General features: G+C 49.1%; 1 protein-coding gene and 1 pseudogene across 6 annotated transcripts in view; one reads left to right on the forward strand and one right to left on the reverse strand.

Annotated features, from left to right (window-relative positions):
• Window positions 1-21,774, reverse strand: part of Ankrd6 (ankyrin repeat domain 6) — a 150,546-nt gene that overhangs the window by 7,590 nt on the left and 121,182 nt on the right. For 3 of the 6 annotated variants that reach the window (XM_060373386.1, XM_060373387.1, XM_060373385.1), the window contains exons 4-13: window positions 19,581-19,679; window positions 17,904-18,002; window positions 13,461-13,559; window positions 12,194-12,292; window positions 10,269-10,367; window positions 9,426-9,503; window positions 6,931-7,035; window positions 5,794-5,925; window positions 5,267-5,449; window positions 4,495-4,647 (exon numbers count right to left, since the gene is read on the reverse strand). In XM_060373386.1, the coding sequence (XP_060229369.1) occupies window positions 4,495-4,647; window positions 5,267-5,449; window positions 5,794-5,925; window positions 6,931-7,035; window positions 9,426-9,503; window positions 10,269-10,367; window positions 12,194-12,292; window positions 13,461-13,559; window positions 17,904-18,002; window positions 19,581-19,679 (1,146 nt within the window). The remainder of the gene's footprint in view (window positions 1-4,494; window positions 4,648-5,266; window positions 5,450-5,793; window positions 5,926-6,930; window positions 7,036-9,425; window positions 9,504-10,268; window positions 10,368-12,193; window positions 12,293-13,460; window positions 13,560-17,903; window positions 18,003-19,580; window positions 19,680-21,774) is intronic. The other 3 variants (XM_060373389.1, XM_060373388.1, XM_021634899.2) reach the window with 2 other exon arrangements.
• On the forward strand, window positions 16,469-21,742 carry LOC110547360 (large ribosomal subunit protein eL33-like; annotated as a pseudogene).

The raw sequence follows: 21,774 nt of genomic DNA on the forward strand, positions 1-21,774 counted from the left end.
ACACAAACTTGAGAAAATAAAATAGTAAGTGATGGCAAAAATTTGGGACAGAAACTCAAATAATGCAAACTGACACAACCTTTCCATGCGGTAATCTACCAACATTTGTCAAGAGACTCAAGCATTAACTTTGGACCCAGTTATCCTAATGCTAAGCCCAAGTCTGAAAAGGGCCAGCAAGATGACTCAGTAGGTAAAGGCACCTGCCAGCAAGTCTGAGAACCTGAATTCAATACCTGGGACTTACACAGTAAAAGGAAAGGATAAACTCCCACCCACTGTCCTCTGACCTACACACACACACACACAATTAAATGTAAAAACATTTTCAGTCTGAGAGGTAGCCAAAAAATAATATATAAACTTCATCCTAACATTATTCATAAGAGTAGGGGAAAAAGTCTAATTAAAAGTGCTTAAGTTAATTATGTCATATTAATAGACAGATGCTATGTTGCTAAAGACACAGGAAAGTGCTCGGCTGTATAAAATTAAGTGATCACAGATCTCGTTCCCACACAGGCGTTGGGAACATAGCATGAGGGTCTTTGCCCCAACAAACTCCAGAAGGACACAGGATACTCTTTCCAATGGGAAAAACATAAAAACAAAACAGACAAACCTGTTTTTCCATCCAGAAAGCTGAGATGGCCACAATTACTAGCCTAGCAATCTGCATTATCTGTTGGGCCTAGCTGTATCAGGCTCCTACAGCCAGGACTGGAAGTGACTAGTGAGCTAAATGACACTTACAGCCAGGGGCTCCCCAAGCTCTCACGGCCAGGACCTGAGCTTGCCATCTGTATGACCAAGACCAGGTGCCTTTCAGGCAGCACAGGTAGCCTGCCTCTAGAACCCGTCTTCTTGGAAGAAATGACATGTACCCTGAGTTGAGTTTTGATGTAATTATGCATCCTTATGCACTGGGGACTATATTACACCAGGGAATTTTTTTTTCCAAAATAATACTGGGCTTAAATATGTTGGGAATAAACCGCCTGTTATCAGACTCTTCAGAAGTGTTAATCCAGGTTGATGAAGTCAGTGTGAAGCGAGTTCCCATTGCCATCTCTCTGCCTGACACCTGAGGCGACGGACGCCTCACACAGTCACAGTCACATTGAAGCACGCTGACAATGGACGAGGAGGCGAGAGCTCAGGGATGGTGCCAGGAACCACATTCTCCAGTGGGGTGGGCCCTCTTACGTGAAAAATCTGACCCATTGCACATTTCTTAGTAATGACAAGGAAATCATACTTTCACGGAGGGAGAAAACAGGTGCCTCGCTTAGCAACGGTAACCCTGACATTCCGTGCCTCCCTGGAAGCTAATCTGGAGTCCACACTGCTAACCACGGCACAGGCTGGCAGAAGCAATGTCGGAACCTGAGGAACTGTTGAACCGCTCCTCACAGACATTAGCAGCAGCACTCGGGAGTCCTGCTAGTCACAGGTCTGTGGTCCTCACTCAGAAATCCAGTCATGGCGATTCAAGTCAATTCTGTGGATCAGGAATAGGCTAAGAATTCACCCCCCACCTCCACTGCCACCCCCTAGGGACCACACGCTCAGAACTACAAACCATGGTCCCAGACCTTTCCATTGGCAGAAGTATGGGCGTGAAGGCACAACTTAAACACTCACAAAGAAACTAAGGAATAAATCCAGAAGGCAGCGGGCCCTATAACAACCAGCGTGGGTGCTTAGAAGAGACAGAAACCTGGAAGGAGCCACACAAAGAGCCCACAGAACCCAAGTCAAGTGCACAAAGGGTCCTACACTGAGATTAAAGTCTAACAGCCAGGCATGATGGTGCCTGAGAACTCTGAGGCCAGCCTGGGCTACATGAGACTTTGTATCAAAAAGATTAAAATAAACAAATGTGAAGAATAACTAACTAACTGCAATGCTTCGGAGCTGAGGGAGGCTGAACATGGGTGGGCTGCTGTGCAACGGCTGCTGCTTCTCTTAGATGTGGTGACTCTCATGCTGATCCCTGACGGGCGCACTGTGAGGTCCTGAGAGGTGACTCAGGCAACTCAGTCTCCCTCAGCTCCAGAAGAACAGTGAGGCACTGAGAGGGACTCAAAGCAGGGGTCTTTGCTTCCAAGCCCCACATTCAGAGTTCAGGAACATGAGTCACAAAGTGTGCCCTTTTCTTAAAACAGAAACAGGAAATTGGTTGACGCTCAATACGAGTATAAAAGTATTCATTACTTCTTTCTTCTCTCAGCTCTTCTTCGTGGTAGACAGCTTTCCTGACAAAAGCTGACCTTGGTTGGTTGGGGCTTGCTGAATAGGCTTGCAGTTCCAAGTTCAGTGCCCAGTACATGAGGCCAGGCATGGCAGTGCAGACCTGCAACCCAGCATTCAGGAAACAGGTGCAGAATCAGAAACTCAAAGGCCTCCTCAGCAACAGAGTGGGTCTGTGGCTCCATGAGATCCAGTCTCAGAAGAACACAAATGAAGAAAATAAACTTAAATATTAATAGTGGGTTGTGTTTTTTTTTTTTAATCACCACAGCCTTGTGGATAATTCGCCTTCCTATCTAATGCTTATTTTTCTTTAAAAAAAAAAAATGCTCTGTAATGAAAATGTATTGCTTTTCTTTCTTTTTTTTCCCTATTTTTGGTTTTTAGAGACAGAGTTTCTCTATGCAGCCCTGGCTGTAGCCATAAGGTTGTTGTGTAATTCAAATGCTGATTTCTATACCCCCTCCCCCAAATCTGGTTGCAGTCCCTGTTCTGAGAATCTCCTGTTGCCACACCCACTCCAGTGTCGCCAGAGTAGCATGTCAATAGATTGTGCTACAGGGCAGGAGACACGCATTCTTCGGAAATTCGCTCCCTGGAGGTCCCTGGCAGACTCCCCCGCCTGGCAAAGAGATGTATTCTGAGATTTCTGTGCTTTTCGAGCACGGTCTTGGGAATGGAATTTTGAATTCTTTGATCTTTCTCTGTGACTCCTGAAACAGCACAACTAATTTTATATTATTAGATTATTAAAAGCTTTAATAAAAATAAAATGTAAAAGGAATAAGTTTAAGAAAAGTAATGAATTAGATTTAGTATTATTAGGCATTGTAAGAATAGTGAAAAAATAATGGGCTCCTTCTTAAAAAAAAAATAGCATGAGAAGTACAGCTGGCAGGAGTTTCCCCTCCCTTCAGCGCCTTGTTTCTAAGGAAGATGGTAAATCTTTAGCAAGACATAGGGGAGGATGGTTGACAAAGGTGTAATTAGATTTTGATACAGAGAGAGATTTTGGCAGGCATCTGACTTAGCTCCTGACTTTCCTCTTCACTGGTTAGCAATAATGAAACTGCATTTGAGGTTTCTTTTTCTTTGTTTGCTCTGATCAAAAAGTTTTTAGGCCAAGATTTCTTGTGGGCACTCCCCTATGTTAAAATGTAAACTTTGTATTCTTGGTAAAAGTCTGAATATTCTGGGAAGTATGCCAACATTGGTGCCTTTTGTGAAATCATTATAAAAATACTAGCTTGATTTCAGTAAAGTGCAGCAGATTCCAAAGCCTCACTGGTCTGTCTGTCAATTTGCCGAAACCGTGTCTTCCTGTCCAAAGCCTTGTTCTCCCGCGGACGCCAGGAGCCTGACTGGGCCGGTCCGTGGCATCCTGTCTCAATGCTGTATAAACACTGCTCCCCAATTGTCCTCTGACATGCCCATAAAGCAGCTTACAGCCAGTCACTGAGCTTGAGAGAGAACAGGGCTGAACTTCCTTCCAGCCAGGGTAGGAAGAATCAGAGGAGAAAGTAGAGGATTAAGCCCTGGGCAAATGTGCAGGAGGGACCAGAAGAGAGCTCACCAAGAAAAGCTATAAAGTGCAAGTTTCTCTGGGATGTATGCTAGAAGGAAGCCAAATTAGGTTAGAGGGTTAAGAAGAGAGTCATAACTGCTCAGTTATTGTTGTGAAGCATAATATTAAGCAAATATAAGAGTCTCGATTATTTGTGTGATAGCCAGGTTAAGGGAGAAACTGAGAAACAGGCACAGTTTTATAAAAATAACTAACACCTGGCTGTCCTGGAACTCCCTCTGTAGACCAGGCTGGCCTCCAACTCAGAGATCTGCCTGCCTCTGCCTCCTGAATGCTGGGATTAAAGGTGTGCTGTACCACCACTTCCTGGCCCCAATGGCCCTCCTTTCTTTCTCTTTCTTTCTTTCTTTCTTTCTTTCTTTCTTTCTTTCTCTTTCTTTCTTTCTTTCTCTTTCTTTCTTTCTTTCTCTCTCTATTTCTCTCTCTCTTTCAAGACAGAGGCTCACTATGTTGCGCAGTAGTCCTGGAATTTGTGACTCTCCTGACTCAGCCACCTAAATGCTAGTATTACAATCATGTGCCATTATTCCTGGCAGGAAAACGTAAGTTTTATAATCCCAACTATTTTATATGCCCCAGGCTGGCACATGCTAAGCTGGATGTCTTTAGAGCACTGTCTCCTTCGAGCGTAGCATCAGGCCTGAGCGCTTGCTTACCTGGTGCTGGGCCTTACTCTCCATCTGCCCCAGCTTTGTGTTCACTTTGTCCTGCACTGATCCCAGCTCGGCTTTTATCTCCTCCACAGTCGCCTCCAACTGGTTCTCCAGCTTGCTGATCAGAGGTTCGCAGCGACAGCCCTTTATTGGGGCCTAGAAAGCGATGAAAAAGGAATGAGGGGGCTGGAGAGATGGGTCAGCGGGCAAGAGCGATGGTGCAGTGTTCCCAGCACCTTCCCCTCTGACTTCTGCACACACAACTATGCACCCAAATACATACACACAGCTACACCACACTCACAAATATTCTCTCTCTCCCTTACACACACGGGGGCGGGGGAGACGTAGAAATCAGCCCTTCTTTCTTCAAATTTAACAATCATCTTGAATAACCACTGTGCATGGCAGAACACCAGGGGAGGCAGAAGACTTAAGAGGCCAGACTTATCCCCGGCTAGCTCTGGATGTCCCACAGGTTGGGCTCTGGGTCCAAAGGCACTAAGACTCGGAGGGTGAGACATAGTATAATCTTAAAGAGGCTTGAATCCACGCACTCTGGGGCCTCCAGACAGAAGTCCCCTGAGGATGGTATAATGCGCTGTGGACAGTGACTTTTGGGAGGGGCCTGCATGGCAGGGTACATCTGCGGTGTTTGGATGGGGAGCCTTGCTAAGTCAAGATCTGAGTGGGCATCTACCGCCAGGCGGAGGCCTCCCCGCCTGCAGCCCTTGTAGGGCTCTGGCCCAGTGGCACTTGTGTGGCACCTGTGTACCTGCATCACTTTTCCGTCCTCGCCCCGGTACAGCGTGTACAGCTGGTAGGCCCTGAACCCATGCGGGGGAGGTGGGGACCAACACCGGTGTCTGCTCTTTTTGGGGTGGTGATGACCGTGCAGGTTCCTCTGGTGTCCAGGCTGTTGGTCTGCGGCGGGGGTGGGGTCAGAGAGTGCTGACACCTGTGGGAAGAGAGGGCCATCACCCTAAGGCCCCGCAGCACTCACCCCAGTGACAAGCATTTCCCATCCCCCATGCAATGCTACACAGTATAACTCTGTCTCAAAAATAAAAAAATAAAGAAGTCCACCTTGCTTCTGGGCCTCAGGGCAGCATACTCAGAAACACACCAGCACCATCTCCTGTGTCTAAAGCCAGTGTGTGTGTGTGTGTGTGTGTGTGTGTATAGGGGGAATCATTCCCAAACAGCCTTCCAGAGGAATGGTGTCCTAGCTGGGCAAATCACCCCAGACCCTCCTCCAAACCAGCCCCATGGCCCCCCTCCCCTCTCTCTGATTGCTCTGACCTCTGGCCTTGACTTTCTCCTCTTGTCATCCTTTTTGGGCTCCTGGGGAGCTGGTGGGCAATCTCTTCTAGCTTCCTCTTTTTGGGGTACAGCCTGTTCACTGCTGGGGGTGTCTCCTGCTGAGACACTTCCCTACAAAGGAAAAAGCCCCCAAATTATTCCACATGAGTCTTTGGCCTCTGACCCCAGCTGGGTATACTTTTGCTTATAAGACTTCATCCAATAATGGACCCACAAGGACATTAGCCAATGGCAGGGTCTTCTGCATGGAGGGTAAGCTTAGCAACAGCTTCTCCTGTCTGGCTAGCCGGGCTTTTATTTGTATGAAGTGAATATGCTTTCAGCTGCATAGTTAGATGCTTGGATTCAAGGTGTGTGGCACCAGGCTCAGCTTAGTAATAACAGCTTATGTGTCCATAAAAGGTCTCTCCTCTCATGGTCCCTGCCAAGAACCCTCAAAGATCTGGGCATGTCACGCGTCTTTAATCTTAGCAGAGGCAGGTGGATCTCTATGAGTTCAAGGCCAGCTTAGTCATCTGTCAAGTTCCAGACCACCCAGGGCTACACAGTGAGACCTTGCCTCCACCCAAAAAAATCTTACAAAGATTGCCAGATTGTTTACTGCACAGTGGCGCCGAGTGGAGCAAAGCGATGTCCAGCTGCAGCTCACATCCCGTGCGCCAGGCAATCCTGCTGTGCCCAATGCCACCCTTTCCTGACGCGCACACAGAGACTATTGGAGTCGCCTTGGTCCATCCCCTAGTTAGAAACCAAAGGAGCAGTCTGCCCTAGTAGGTCTCAGGACCAGGCCGTCCCCCCACCCCCCACTCCCAGTCCAGAGCTCCTATTTCAGCAGGTCCACGCTGAGTCCTGGGAATCTGCATACTGATAAGGCCCCAGGTGACAACATGGACACCACAGCTGCAGAACCAAAGTAGTGCATAAATCAGGGCACAGGTGTGTCCACGGCGGAACAAAGGCCGAGGGCACATGTGGCACAAAGGGCGGATGAAGGCCACTCACGAACATACACACAAAGACGGGATCTGGAATGATGCACAGACCGGGACAGGAGGTAGCAGGCAACCTGAACCCAGATGAGCGGGTACCTGGGGTCTTTGGGAGAGTCCCTCATACCTTGCTTTGTGCCACCTCATCTCTGGGCACAGACTGGGCCCTCCTCTCTTCCTTGAGCCTCTCTCTCCTTTTCCTCAGGCTTCGCCCACGACTGAAGCGCAAGATCTAAAAGAGGCAAATACTATAGTTGTAGGGGTGAAGGGGGACACGGCGTCTGCACGTGGCAGAGGACTCTCCCTGGGCATGGTGCTCCAATCTGACGGAACCTACAGCCCAGTGGGAAAGACTAGTGTCACAGAGAACTCCGGCCCTCCTATGCCTCCTTAGTCCTGTGCCGAACATAGCAGGGACCCGGAAATGGGTAGGATATCTTCTTTGGTCATAAGAGATTTGTATATAACAATATAAGGTGTCTGTGTGCTAAGCTGGTGTGGCCAGGTAGGTATGTGCAGCCTAACTGCAGAGAATGCCACCTACATAAAACCAGTATAGGAGCTGGGTGTGGTGGCATATTCAGGGAGGCAGAGGCAGATCTCTGTGAGTTTGAGGCCAGCCTGGTCTACAAAGTGAGTTCAGGACAGCCAGGGCTACACAGAGGAAAATCAAAAACAAAACAAAACAAAAAACCAGGATAGGAATGGCATGCCATGAGGCAGCCCGGATCCTGGGAGTTTCATTTTCTACCTCCCAGTTCTCTTGACCAAAGTGCATGCCAAAATCCCGTTGGTTTAATTCAGACATCACTGAGGTGCATCGATAAGCCATCGGACTAACTGGCTCCCAGCGGAGGACTGGTACCTGCCCCTATCAATGCAGCTAAGGTAGGAGAGCCAACAAGGGCGTGGGCCAGTAGATGTACCCAAGTAGCAGCTGGATGAGTAGCTTTGGCACATAGTGTGGCAACTCAGAACTCTTTCTCATCTGACAGAAAGAGAGGGAAGCAGCGGGACCAGGAGATGGCTATACCAGCAGCTGCTGCCTGAAGCTGACTCACAGGTGCATTGAAAGCACACTACCCTGTGTGGCTGAATAGCGCAGCCCCAAGAGACATGGCGGCCTGTGTGTACGTCCCAGGATAGGGCTGAGTGGCTATCAAATGGCCAAATGCTGAAATGGCAGACAGATGGACTGCTGCTGACACTTCTGTGGCACTCTATACTTTCCGATTCTGACAGACCAGCATTTGTCTAACTTCTGCAAAGCAGAAGTAAGGTGGATGACCATATCCTTGCATGAATGGGATTCTGGGACCCTGACTAGGGGCAACAAGGAAATGGAGAACACACAGACACACAGACACATGGACAGACAGACACCGAAAAGCTGAGGTCGGCTTGGCTGTACTCACTCTGATGGAGCAGCTGCAGCACCCTGGAAGCTTAGCATGTTTATTACAGACAGCTGGGCAGGGAGGTGGTACTATCACATGCAGAGTAGCAGGGGTACAACTGAACAAGGAGGCAGGCTTAGCTAATTCCAGGATGAACAGTCCTTGCAGGGGAGCAGTCTTCAGAGTGCTAACATCCGTGGGGGAAAGTTCTGGTCAACAGTTTTTGCCTGCACTTTTGGCATCTACATGTGGACCAGAAGGGTTTCAAGTTGCTCTGTTCTCGGCCTTGAGGGCTCATTGGCTTTGCCATCCCTCCAACGTCAGCTGAGGAAGGCTCTGCCACTCGCATGGGTCTGCAGGCTTGGGGCGCTTGACGAGGCCATTCTCAGAGCAACAACACACGATCCCTCTGATTTCACATGGTCCCTAGAGTGGGCTACGCTTCTAGCAGCTTCTCACCCTGAGGCCTGCATCACAGTGCGCGGATATCAGACACCACCAAGCAGGACCAGCAGGCGTCTCTCACAAAACCGAGCACTGCCAGCAGTCTAGAAACTGCTGCCAGTCAGATCAGCAAGTCTTTAAAATGAAGCGAAACGAGGGCCATGTAACACCCTACACCCCAGTACTAGCAGCATGGTACCCAGAAGCTTCTTTTCATTCTCCAACCCCCACCCCACCCCAGCCTCAGTAAGATGGACAGAGGAGTGTTTCCGCCCTGCTCTGGAATAGCCTGCCTTCCCTACACTGAGGAAGCGATGGCTCCCGCTAGAATGAGTGATGGTGAACACTACTGATCATTGTCCTGTCGCAGCTATGGCATGAGGCAGATGGAAAGGGTAGGCGCAATCATAGAGAAACCATCTGTGGAAGGTGTAAGTATGAAGGAAGAACAGCCATGATTTCAGGGCGCCAGGGTTACAAATTTATTCTGGTTACTGCCAACCTCATTCAATGACATCGGCCATCATTTCTGAGTAAGGAACAAAGCACCCAGAACTTCTCCGGTTGGCCAGCTGAGAAGAGAGGGTCCAGGAAGCTCATGGCAGTGAAAGGGTGGGACCCTGGGTACCACTGGCGCCATATAGAGTCCGGCTTTCCACACTGCCTGGCTTCCCAGCCCACCGACTCGCATTTATTTTCCACTGGCTTCGTCAGATCACAGCGGAGGAATCCCAGCTACGGTGTAGGCCCCGCGCAGTTTGTAAGATGCAGTAAGTCCTACCTGGGGAGCCTTGGTGAGGAGCAGAGCAACTTCAGGATTATTGTGGTAGCGGGCACACTCCAGCGGGGTCTGGCCTGCCTGAGGAAAGACACAGGGAAGACAGGTGACATGGGGCAGCAGGGGTGGGCCATTACACTCCTCACCGCACTCAGGCGCAAGGGCGGCTCCCAGGCCTCAGCTCCTCAGTGAGGCTCATTAAGGCCCTTAGGCACAGAGGGCAGGAAAGGCGGCGAACACGAGCAAGGCGGGCATTCTTGCTGAGCAGCACAAAGATCAGAAAATCCACCTAGCACGGCTTTTCCAACAGGAACAGCCTCAGCACAGGCTACAGCCACCCTGTAGGTCGTAAGATTAAAAGCCAGGAGAGTGTGTTGTGGCCATTGGAGAGAGCACCAGGCAGGTTCAGCGCTCTGATGGCGGAAGAAGACGGGGTGGGGACAGGGTGAGCTGCACACAGAGATGAAGAACACTAGCTTCGGTGCCCTGGGCCCCTTGCAGGAAAAGGGTGCCCAGCTATGAGACCTACAGAGGTGATCAAGCATACTGAAAAATGGAGGGCAGAGTCTTGGAGAGACATGCGTGGTGTTCTGGGCTCATCAGCTGATCAGGAGGCCATCTTGAGGCCCACAGGATAGCTTGCTAAGAACCCCTTAGAACTCTCCTCTTGCCAGACTGCGCTCACCCAGTGTCCTTTCGATTGCACTCAGAGTTGGCACAATCCAGATGAGCACCACCCTGGGGGGCTATGGCTTAGGGCCCCTGGGGGGGGGCGTGTCTTGGGTAAAGCTCACTGGATCCTCAGGGGCTGCTAGTCTGTGGAACCAGCGCTGTGGCTCCGCTTACGTTGTTGATAATAGCCGTGTCCGCACCAGCTTCCAGCAGGACTTTAACCACCTTCTTGTGATTTAGGGCAGCAGCCACGTGGAGGGCCGTGTCTCCAGCCTGCAAGCAGCCAGAAGATAGCTTTCTCAACACACTGACTGGCCCTGGCCTGGTGACACATCTCTGCCTAGGGTGTTCTTCAGATCCAAACAAGACTTGTCACACAAACATGAAGCCCTCCCAGCAACGCATTCATCACATAGGTCTTCCTGCCTGAGGAGGCCGGAAGCCACAAACCAGGGTTACATATGTAGGGTGAAGAGGACCAGCTGGGGTGCTGAGAACGGAGGGCCTCAAAGCCTTCAGGAGACAGGCTGGTTGCCCAAGACTGGGTCACCCAGAGCTCTGCACCCTGTGAATCAGCCTGGGGATGCCATAGTTAGAAGCGCTTGGCTTCTGAGGAAAAGCTGAGCAGAGGGCTGTACCTGCCCCTCAGCCAACTGAGACCAGGAACCAGGGACCCTGCAGCTCAGGTGGGGACACCAAGGCCCAGGCTCTGGTTAGGGCTCTCTGCACTTCCACCTTTCTCTTCATACAGGTGTTCCCTGAAGGGCGGTGGTCCCCACAGGCGGACTGACATTTCCATTGGGAATGGCAGATGTGGGCCACCCAAACACGAGGGAAGTGAGACCATTCCATCCTCCTCTGCCAGAGTAGACAAAGAGCCTCAGTGTTCATTTATGGGCAGTGTGAAATCTGTCTTTGAGTGAAGACAAATGTCCATTTCACCTACATCATTTAGTCCTGTGTGTTGGGGAAAGCTCTGCGGAAGCGACAGTGCCAGGGTCCCACTCCTAAACCCGATTTCACTCAGGTACAGCATGGCTTGGATGTGGGATTTCTGAGGGTTGAGGATGAGATGGGAGCTGCTAAGGCTCCTGGGTAGGGACTGAGAGGCGGGAGCCTGACTGAGCTGAAAGCAGCTGCGGAGGTTAATGCTTCACCCAGCACACCCTCTGGAGGGAGATTTGCAAAAGCATTCTGTTGAACCTAAAGCACAGAGATTTGGGTTCTTTTACATGCTGGGACCAGGACGACATCTTACTGTCCCTGATGGCTGTTAGAAGCAGCTGGGGAAGGTCAAAGTGTGTTGTGTATGTGTGTTTTGTTTTGTTTTGTTTTTAATAATTTTATGTAATATGCCTTGGTGTCAGATTCCCTAGAACTAGTATTACAGACAGTTGTGAGCTGCCATGTGGTTGCTGGGAATTGAACCCAGTTGTGGGTCCTCTGGAAGGGCACCCAGTGCTTTAATTGCTAAGCCATCTCTCCAGCCCAGTAAGTATGTTTAATCTGGCCCACAGTCTAATTTTAATTCCAGGTTTATGAACCCAGCCTCTCCCTCAAAGGCAAAGAACACATTATCTAGAAACCAATAACACCAAGACAATCAATTTTCTTTACCCAAATGACTACTGAAAGCCATGTCCATTGCAGACTACCATATTGTTCACAGCTTTGTTATAGACTCCTACCACACTGCACAGATACGAGGGTCATGCCCAGTTTCAAAGAAACAAGAGGCTCAGCGGCTCACAGGGAAGTGGCAGTGCAGGGAATGCAACAGCAGAATTCATGAAACACCTAGCTCCCTTGCTTCTTTTCTACACCATACTCCTTTCTGTAGGCTTTCCTAATAAAATCCCAGAATAAGCAAAAGTCGCGGTGAGCTGTCCCAAAAATGTCCACTATGTCACTGTGGTGCTATGTAGAGGGATGGTAAGGATGTGTGTCCAAGGGTGGAGGCAGCCAGATAAGTCAGGGCCACTGCAACAGGTACTGGTGGAGTCCCAGACAAGTCAGAGGGTAACATTTCCCAGCAGCCCCTACTCCTGTGTGCACCCCACTAGGCTGCCTGTCGCCATGAAGAGGGTGTGTGCACTGACCTGGTTCTTTTCGTGAACAGAACAGAAAGCACTGAGGAGAAGTCTAACGATGGACAAGTGATTATACCGCGCAGCCATGTGCAAACAGGTGTCTCCTGCCTGTGGATGGAAATCAAGCTCTTAGCACAGTCAGCAGTCACAAAACATAACAACAAAAAACGTCATCACTTAAAAGCTAGCAGGCAGCTGTATGCTGTAGGGAGGGCTCACTCTAAGCTGCTCCCTCAACATCTTCAGTGCCACGAACCTTTGCTTTGCTTTAGTGCACATAAAACTAGATGCCTGCTTCCCATGAGCACTAATGGCTACTGTGGGTGATAAGGCTCTATGGACACTGACCTCCCCTACAGCTCAAAGTGTCTGGATTAAGCAAAGTTAAAACCAACCCTGTTGCTTTGGAAATGAGTTTCCCAGCAAAGACCCATCACAGCTGGAAGCCTGCTATCATCCTCTATGGAGGATACAGCCTAGGTTGCTGATGAATCAGAAAAATTCAGACTCCATCACAACACGCTGCTGGCTCCCGCTGTGTTTGCCTTCTGTCTAGACCATGGCCATTTAGCACAGCTGTCTCCTTTGGACTAAGAAAGAGCCAAGGCTAGGGCTCAGAGACTTCTAGAACCATATAAATCTGCCTCCAAAAAGGGAGGTGTTGGCTTAAGCCACAGGCTTTCGGCAGAAAACACAGGAGGAAGGATGTTCTCAAGCCCCACTGCCCTGCCTGCTCACGGGAAGGGCACTGCAGTTATCAGCAGCTAACTTTGAAGAGGGGAGGTACTGAGTACCACAGAACAGCCCGGCCCGGTACTGTCTCACCACAGTGTAACACTTTATGTGGGTGTACATTCTTAAAGCATTTATGTCAGAGGCTCTCAATCTTCCTAGGGCTGTGACCCATTAATACAGTTCCTCGTGTTGTGGTGACCCTAACCATAAGTTGTTTTTGTTGCTACTTCATAACTGTAATTTTGCTACTGTTACAAATCATCATGTAAATATTTTTGGAGACAGAGCAACCCACAGGTTGAGGATTGCTCATTTATGGGCTCTCTAGTCCCGACAGACATATAATAAAGAATTGATGAGGTAAACTTGACGCCTAAGTGCAGAAAGCGGCATTTTCCCTAGGCCACCCTTAGAAAGTTAGCACAATCTTAATTTAGAGATTAGGCCGCAGATGCCCTGGCACTCTGGCTTCTAGTTCTTCACGCTGCATCCGCGTTGGTTATATAAAAAGCGCCTGTGAGAAGCTGGTACTTTCACCCACGTTATTTTTGAGGTCAGCCCGGGAACCGCCCAGCAGGAGGACGCGTGTGCTCTGGGAATGACTGTTCTGGCAGGCCAGGTGCAGAGCCGTGTTCCCTGCCTTGGGAGAGAGAAGGCAGAGAGAAGGGAGAACGCATTAGCATGTGTCTGCACAGACCTGCAGGGAACAGCAGAACACCTCCTCGGCGAGAGGCAGCCACGGTCTGCTCAACAGGGATCGCCGCTGGTGTTTCAGATACAAGAACTGTAAATGCAGACGGCAAGCGAGCTGCAGAGTCCCCTCTGTCCCCGCGCTTTGGCTCTGAGCCCTGCCTCTGCCCCTCATGAGTTAAAGCCATCCAGAAAAGCACTCCACGTGCTTAGCTGTAACTTCTCTACCTCCCTCCTGAGATCCCGAGCAGGCGTCATTGGTCCTTGTACTTTCTGAACCACAAGCACATGCTCAGCGTTCAGAGATAACTCTTTACCCATCGAGGGCAGTAGCCGCTCTAAGGATGCTTCCCAGAAGCAGGCCTGATTGGGATGCCTGCTCTTCAGTGTTCCTGAAGATGTATTTATCACTCATGCAGTGCTCTGCCTGCACACCAGATCTCACTATAAATGGTTATGAGCTACCATGTGGTTGCTGGGAATTGAACCCAGGACATATGAAAGAACAGCCAGTCTTCTTAACCTCTAAGCCATCTCTCCAGCCCTCTTCAATGTTTTCAAACAAACACTTGAACTATGAAAAAAAATGTTGACCTAAGAGGCAATACTGTTGCTTTCTGAACTTAAACACCACCCCAAAAGTATGTCCACAATAATTTTGCAAAAGCCATGGTGTAAACAGAACTCTATGATTCCGGGAGAAGGTCCTAAGAGCTGCTGATAACTCCTAGAAAAGCAGTTTCTCTTCATTTAATGAGAAAGTGGGTGAGGTATTCTGAGCACACAGGCAAATAATTGCAGGCTTGGCACTTTGTTCTGCTGAGCTTAAGAGCTGCGGTCGCACCTGCCCGTAGCTTTGTGTGTCCTCTCCTCTTGCCTGCTCTCCTACAGACCTCAGCACTGCCTTCAGAAACTTTAGGTATTAGATTCCTTTTGAAAAAGAATACTCATTTGAACAACAAGCAAATAATAAGGAAAATGAAAACTGGCATCACCCGTGCACTTGCTTCTCCTAACTGAGGCTCCAGTCAGCCTGGCCCGGGCATCCACACTAGGGCTGAGGAGGAAGTGGCCCGCTGAGGTGGGCTGTGTCAGCCCTCCCTGGGAACTCTCGCTGCACACCAGAAGTGTCCAGGATACTCTCAAACTCCACCAGTGCAAGCCTGTGGCCTGTTCTCCACTCTGATTTCCTCAGCCTGTTGGGTGAGGCCCGGCCTGCAGGCCAAGTCTCACATTCTGAGAAATCTCTGTTTACCAGGCCTGGCTCGGGGGTGGATCTTTGTGGTTGTTGTTTGTTTGTTTTAGGTTTTAACTGTCCTACAGCCTAAGGTGCAGCCAGGCTGAGAACCTCGCACGGTTAGCTCTCCATAAGCAAGGCTGATGCCTTAAATACTCTTGATCTCGGACCTGTTGACTTCAAGGCAGTGGTTAAATATGTGCTGAGAAAAATGAGTGAAATAGAAGAAGCTGAAAGATTCTAGAAATATAGCATATTAAAGTTTATTTCTGCCACTAAAAAATATTGATTATGCCCTGGCACAGGACCCAGGTTCAACTTCCAGCACCTGCCGGCAGCTCACAGCCATCAGTAATTCCAGTCAGTTCCAAGAGATCTAATGGCCTTTGTCTGGCCTCTGCAGCTACCAGGCACATATGTGGTATGCAAACATGCAGGCGAAACACTCACACACATAAAGTAAAATAATTATAAAGTAAAATAAATAAATAAAAAGAACAAGAGATAAAGAGAAGGAAGGATGGAAAAGGAGAGGAAGGCCGTTTGCAGAGGAGGAGGGAGGGAAGGACGGAGGAGGAAAGACGCAGACTCTATAGGACTGGATGATCCAGTGCGCCCATACAGTGCAGCACTATTCAGCAATAAAATGGACTGAAGGAGCCATGGGTCTAACAACATGGAGGAAGCCCAAACATTGAGAGAAACAAAAACACTATTTTTGAAAAGGTGACACAGAGGTGTGGTTGCTAGGGGCTTGGAGGGCTTGGCTACGGGACTCCCACCAAAGGGTACAGAAGAACTTTTCTGAAGTGACGGAATATTCTGTTTGTAGTGGCAATTACACAACCACATACACTGGTCCAATCTCATGAGACACGGCTCACTCCTAAAAAACAAGACTTTCTATAAGCCCACCTCCAAAGCCACCATGAAAAATGTGGCCTGCAGTATATGTGCGACGACCCCCTGCCCCCAGTAATGTGTCCTGACTCCAACACGGTGCTGTGTTTGCTAAATATGAAAGAAAGACCCTGTGGGAGATCCTCAGAGGCTGTTTGCAAAAAGCTGCTTCACAGATCACGATGACTCTCAGGAGTGATAAAGTCCGGAGCACGCGCCATCTTGGAGAAGCAGAAGCCCCATCTGAGAGAACGTGGGCAAGCCTCGCTGCACACAGCATCATACAGGCTCCAAGAAGGAACCGCGAGAAGCCTGACCACAAAGCTGCCATGGAGGGCTGCACTGCAGCCCAGCGAGCCTGGGCTAGACAGCTGTAGGCGAGGAAGAGGTACATCTGAAATGCAGGCTCCAGGAGGCCTCTGGAGACCCACTCAAATGTAGGGGCCGTGTGCTTGGAGACTTGAGAACACAGCAGGCTGGGAGGCATCCAGGCAGAGGAACAGCAGGAGGGAAGGCAGCAAGCTCAAGCCAGCCACTCAACTGTGAGGCTTGTGGGCTAATCCAGGAGCAGTCATGAGATGAGCACGGAAAGAGAAAGGAAGGTGGGAGACATAGAGACGAGCTCAGAGAGGCCGTACATACGAAAATGAGGGAGAGAAGCGACATTGCCTCCGCCCATATGAGGGCTAGAGCGTCTTGCTTTACCTCACTCCAGAAAGCCAATGTCAGGGAAGTGAGAACCAAGAGATTTCAGAGGTCAAAGCAACTGAAGCAGGTCATCTGGGCCTTACAATACTCCTCCCTGCTGAGCTCAGCCAATCTCATTTAAGGCAGCGCAGCGGGTGAGGCCCAGAAGTCATGCCTTCCATGGAGACTATTTCTGGTCAGCCGATTAGTATTAGATCTTGTGCGTGGAACTGTTACTGAAGAACTTGTGTGGTGATGTGTCTGCAGGGGTTTGGGAGTACAGATTCTTGATTTCTGGTACTACTGTGCCAATCTGCGTGTGTGTACATGTGCATGTGTGTCTGTGTAACGCTGACCACGGCTCTCATTCCATTCCTCCCCAGGCACAGACTTAGTATTCCTCCACTTTTTCATGTGAGATAACCAGCGTCACCAACCATGCAAGTGCACTGCGGGAAATCCTCAGGTTCCTTAAACACTGGCCACAGATCCATCCTGGCCATCCAAGGGAAGAAAAGGCACCACTCAGCACCACTGTAAATACTCTAACAGTGCTGACAACGCTTCTTTTATTCTTAAAATAACACGTCTCTTCTCCTAATGGTTGAATAGAGAAGCAGTTCAGTTCAGGAATTTTGGAAAAGGGACAAAAATTAAAAAGAACACCAAAAATTAGCAAATTCAAATAGATAGACACTGTTAATACTCTGGTGATATCTTTGCAGGCCTAGTTTTCACAAAATGTAAATTCACATTAGCACTGAGCATTCACATGACGCCATGCACTCCTCGGTCAGGCTCTCATCACCAAAACTGTGATTTAAGTTACACTGTGTTTACTCTGAATGAATAACTTTACACTCCTCTCCTGCATTTTTTACTGCTTTACTTATTGCTAACATAGATACACTTAAGTATAAAGTTTTCCTAGCACGCGTCACTGCTTTAAGAACAGGAACCTCAGATGATAGCTACCGCACAAACAGGTAAGACTTCTTTTAGGGGGTTCAGGGCGCGGACCTGGGAACTTGTGCATGCCAGGTGAGTGATCCGCCTGAGTCCTACAGAACCATTTTTGTTTTGCAGCCTGCACCCCAAAGGCAGCTGCTCCAATCCCACTGCCCCAGCCCACTCGACCACACCATGCTGTTACTATCAGTGTTTTAGTTCTTTGCTGACATTCTTCATGCCCGCTTTCTACTGTTGTCCTATTGTAATCACATCAAATGACAAGCACAGGTTCCCAGCAGTACCCAGAGCCTCTCACACTAGAGGGTCTCAGCACTGTGGCATGCTTACCCTGCCTGCAGCACCAGCCTACCTACCCCTGCAGTGAGCCATCAAGGTGATCCTGCCCCTGCAGGGTTCTCCATGCCCCAGTAGCTCTCCCCCAGGCAGGAGACAAACAGGGATGAAGATTCCCACAACCTTCCTCATCTGTGAAGGAGGAGGTCAGCTGCGGGGCCTCACCTTGTTCCTGGCAAGCACGTTGGCTCCCGCTTTAATGAGTAGCTTGGCTGACTGGCTGAACCCATGCCAGGCGGCTTCATGCAGGGCTGTATTCCCATCCTAAGTAACACAGGGCAAGAGGACACATTAGCCAGGCTCTGGCTCCTCTCACTAAAACACCCCGGGTCACTACAGGGTACCCATCAGAACTACAGAGCACAGAAGAGGATCTGAGTGACCAGTTTCTTCGTCCTCCTACAATGGTGGAGGACAGGAGCCATTTTGGACACCTTGTGAAACCCCCTCATGAGGTGCAGCAGGTGAGTACCTGGACCAGGTCAAAGTCTCCTTGGAAGCATGCCATGGAAAAAGGCTCCCGAGCCCCTCCCCATGGCTCTGTCTATAGAAACAACATACTTGGGGTGTCACACTCTCATTCCTTCCCACTTCCACCATTCCTAAGGTTCCACCATGCTCCTGAGACCAGAAGAAGCCCTGTAAAACATGCCTTATGAAGGCCCAGAAGCCCAGGAGATAGATGATCCTCCAATTCCATGTCTTCACCAAAAATATTAGTTATTTAAAATAGGGTCTCACTATCTAGCCCTGGCTGGCCTAGAACTTGATGTATAGACTAGGCTCACCTCAAATCCAGAGATCCTGTGAGAGCTAAGATTAAAGGCACACAACCCCATGCCCGTGTCTTTATGTCTCTAGTTTGATATAAAACTCCCCAGGACTCCAAATGACCAGACACTGAAGGAACATGGACTGTAAATAAGCTAAAGAATAATTCTACATACATGGCTTTTAAATACAAACAGCAAAATGGCTCCCATTTATTTATGCTAGTGAGAAAGGGAATGAAAGATGGGCAGGGAGGAACACATACGTAGCCCCAGGCCTTCATGCTCAGGGCAAGAGCACATTCTCCAGTTACACACACAGAGATGTGTTCAAAAGGGCAGAGGCTGGGCACACTGACACTAACAAGAGGGGAGCCTGGGTCCCAAAGACGGTGAGCAGGACAGTGCTGGGGAGGCCAAGGGGCACAAGATCGACGTGGAGCCATTATTGGAGCAGTTAAAGCAAGAGATGGCAAGACAGAAGGGCTCCGGGCTGTAGGGAAACCACTCCTGACCCAGAGCTCTTAAATGTGCCAAGGAATCTCGTGCCGCACTAACTGTCTGTGCCATTTTCTTTACATGCGTCACACTTTGATGAAAAGCTATGAGGGGAAAAAGGACACAGAGGCTGTACCGCCCTTAAATATAAACATCCACATTTTAAGACCTGACAATTTAAAAGCACTGGGTTCTCAAACAATGTGTCATTGGGATTCCTGGAAGAAAGAAATGATTTGTCTCATTTTCCTTCAATAGCTAAAAACATTAACTTGCTTGCCTGTCTAAGAAACAGCTTCTGAGGGTGCCTCTTCTCCAGCAGACTCCCACAGGTCCTGACTTCTGTTTTCCTTTCTGTACCTGGTCTTAAGCTGTTAGCACAGCACCACAGAACAGGGGGCAGGATTTTTAAACAGACACAGCTGCTGGGATCCCAGACACTCTTTCAGAGAGATCTAGGTTGACATCTCTTGTTGACCAAGTGGTGGGAGAAAGATTACGTCTTGAAAGTAGCAGTGAGGCAAGCTGCTTCCTTGGCTCTGCAGCACCCTGCAGCCCTTACCATCCCACTCACCTTGTCCTGTCTGTCCAGGGCGCATCCCTCCCGGATAAGCGCTGTGATGACCTCAGTGTTTCCCACCACAGTAGCCCGATGCAAGGCTGTCTGGTCCCCCTACAAGAGACAGAGGCAAGAACAAATTTTTCCAGCAGCCCCCACATCCCTCTGGACAGCGGGTGTCTCCTCTCTCCCGAGGAGCAGGCTGGGTACTTGCAGAAGGGCTTGGACACTAAAGGCAAGACAAGCTTTGGGGTCCCATCAGCAGAGAATGCACGCAGCAGAGCATAGTGGAGACATGTCTGGAAGCCAGGCTGTGTTACAGTAACCATCAACTCCTGCAACCCTCACTCCTCACTAGGTCCTCAGGCCCAGATTACAGAGGACTCACTCTGCAGCGGTGACAGTGGAAGGGCGTCATGCTTTGATGACAGGTGTGTAATTTGTTCACTGATTAGCACTAGCCAAGAGCAACATGGGGGTGTGAGGACTCCAGGACTGCAGCCTTTTATTGCATATTTCTGAAACTCCTCCTGTTGATTTATGCTACATTCTAACCCTTCCTCTGTAACCAGATTCCTGGGCTTTTCTGCTTCAGGCACCAAATCAGAACTTGACTCTTCCCCCTATCTTTGGCAGAGAGGATGAGTAAACAGCCCAGAGGTAAGGCAGCGGCAATGGTCATGAAGGACTATGAGCTCTGCACTTCCAGGAACACAGTTCATCTCTGGCACGTACTTGGGAGTCAAGTTAAGGCAAAGCCAAGTCAAGCCTGAGGTCCAGGCTTGAAAGGGGAGATGGGTGAACACTGTGGATGTTTTCAGGTAGAAATAATGGGCAAAGAGCCATGGGATCAGGAGAATGTGTTGTGTATAGTTGTGTACAGCTTGCAGGGTCTCAGGACCCTCATAAGGAAAGGCAAGACCAGGGTTCTCTTCCTTTGGGATTCTATGATTCAGCTGGAAAGAAAGATTTACAGTAGTACATTTTCCAGAGAGAGCACAGAGGGGCAAGAACACACTTCTCAGGCTAGAGAGATGGCTCAGAGGTTAAGGGCACTGACTGTCCTGAGTTCAGTTCCCAGCAACCACATGGTGGCTCACAACCATCTATAATGAGATCTGGTGCCCTCTTCTGGTGTGCAGGTGTACGTGCAGGCAGAACACTGTATACATAATAAATAAATAAATGAATTAACAGATAGATAGATAGATAGATAGATAGATAGATAGATAGATAGATAGATAGATAAGGAGCACATTCCTGAACTTCTCTGAAACATAGTCCAAGAGAAGCAGGTGAGACTGTAGGAAACAGCAAAGAGCAACTTCAGGAGTGCTGCACCACTAACTATGATAGCTTGAATGAAACTCACTGACCTCACTGGGATTCATCATAAAGACACACATTAAAGACATTTACTCCAAGAGGGAAAGTTCTGGAAATATATACTAGCAGTGCCTAGTATACAGGAACCACCAGTACCCAGGAACTGTACCAAAATATAGATAAAAAGACATGTTTCATGTTACTCTGTGTGTGGGTGTGTGTGTGTGAGAGAGAGAGAGAGAACGTGCGTGTGTGCACATGTTATCACAATAAAACCCCCACTCAATCCTAGCCAAAACACACATTTGGCTAGGTATATCAGCATATACCTATAATCCTAACACTTAGGCAGCAACGGCAGGTGGATCGTGAGGTCAAAGCCAGACTTGGCTGCACGAAGTAACCTCAAATCTACTTTTCTTATAAAATGAAATGAAAAGTTTCTCTTCCAAAAATCTATGAGGCTCTTTCCGCCATCCTGGCGCCTGTGGAGGCCTGCTGGGAACAGGGCTTCTAAGCAGCAAACATGTCTGGAGGCTGTGGTGCAAGGCCACTTCCGCTGGCTGTAAGCGAGGCCTCTGGAACCAAAGAGAACACACAGCTCTTCTTAAAATTGAAGGTGTTTATGCCTGAGATGAAACTGAATTCTACTTAGGCAAGAGATGTGCTCATGTGCATAAAACAAAAAACAATACAGTGACCCCTGGAGGCAAAGCAAACAAAACCAGAGTGACCTAAGTAACCAGGCCCATGGGAACAGTGGCCTGGTTCATGCCAAATTCCGAAGCAGCCTTCCTGCAAAGGCCACTGGACACAGAATCCGTGTCATGCTGTGCCCTTCCCAGATTTAAACTAATGAAAAGTAAATAAATAAAAGTGGGTT

The sequence above is a fragment of the Meriones unguiculatus genome, chromosome 20 (assembly GCF_030254825.1).
Source record: "Meriones unguiculatus strain TT.TT164.6M chromosome 20, Bangor_MerUng_6.1, whole genome shotgun sequence".
NCBI classification, from domain to species: Eukaryota; Metazoa; Chordata; class Mammalia; order Rodentia; family Muridae; genus Meriones; species Meriones unguiculatus.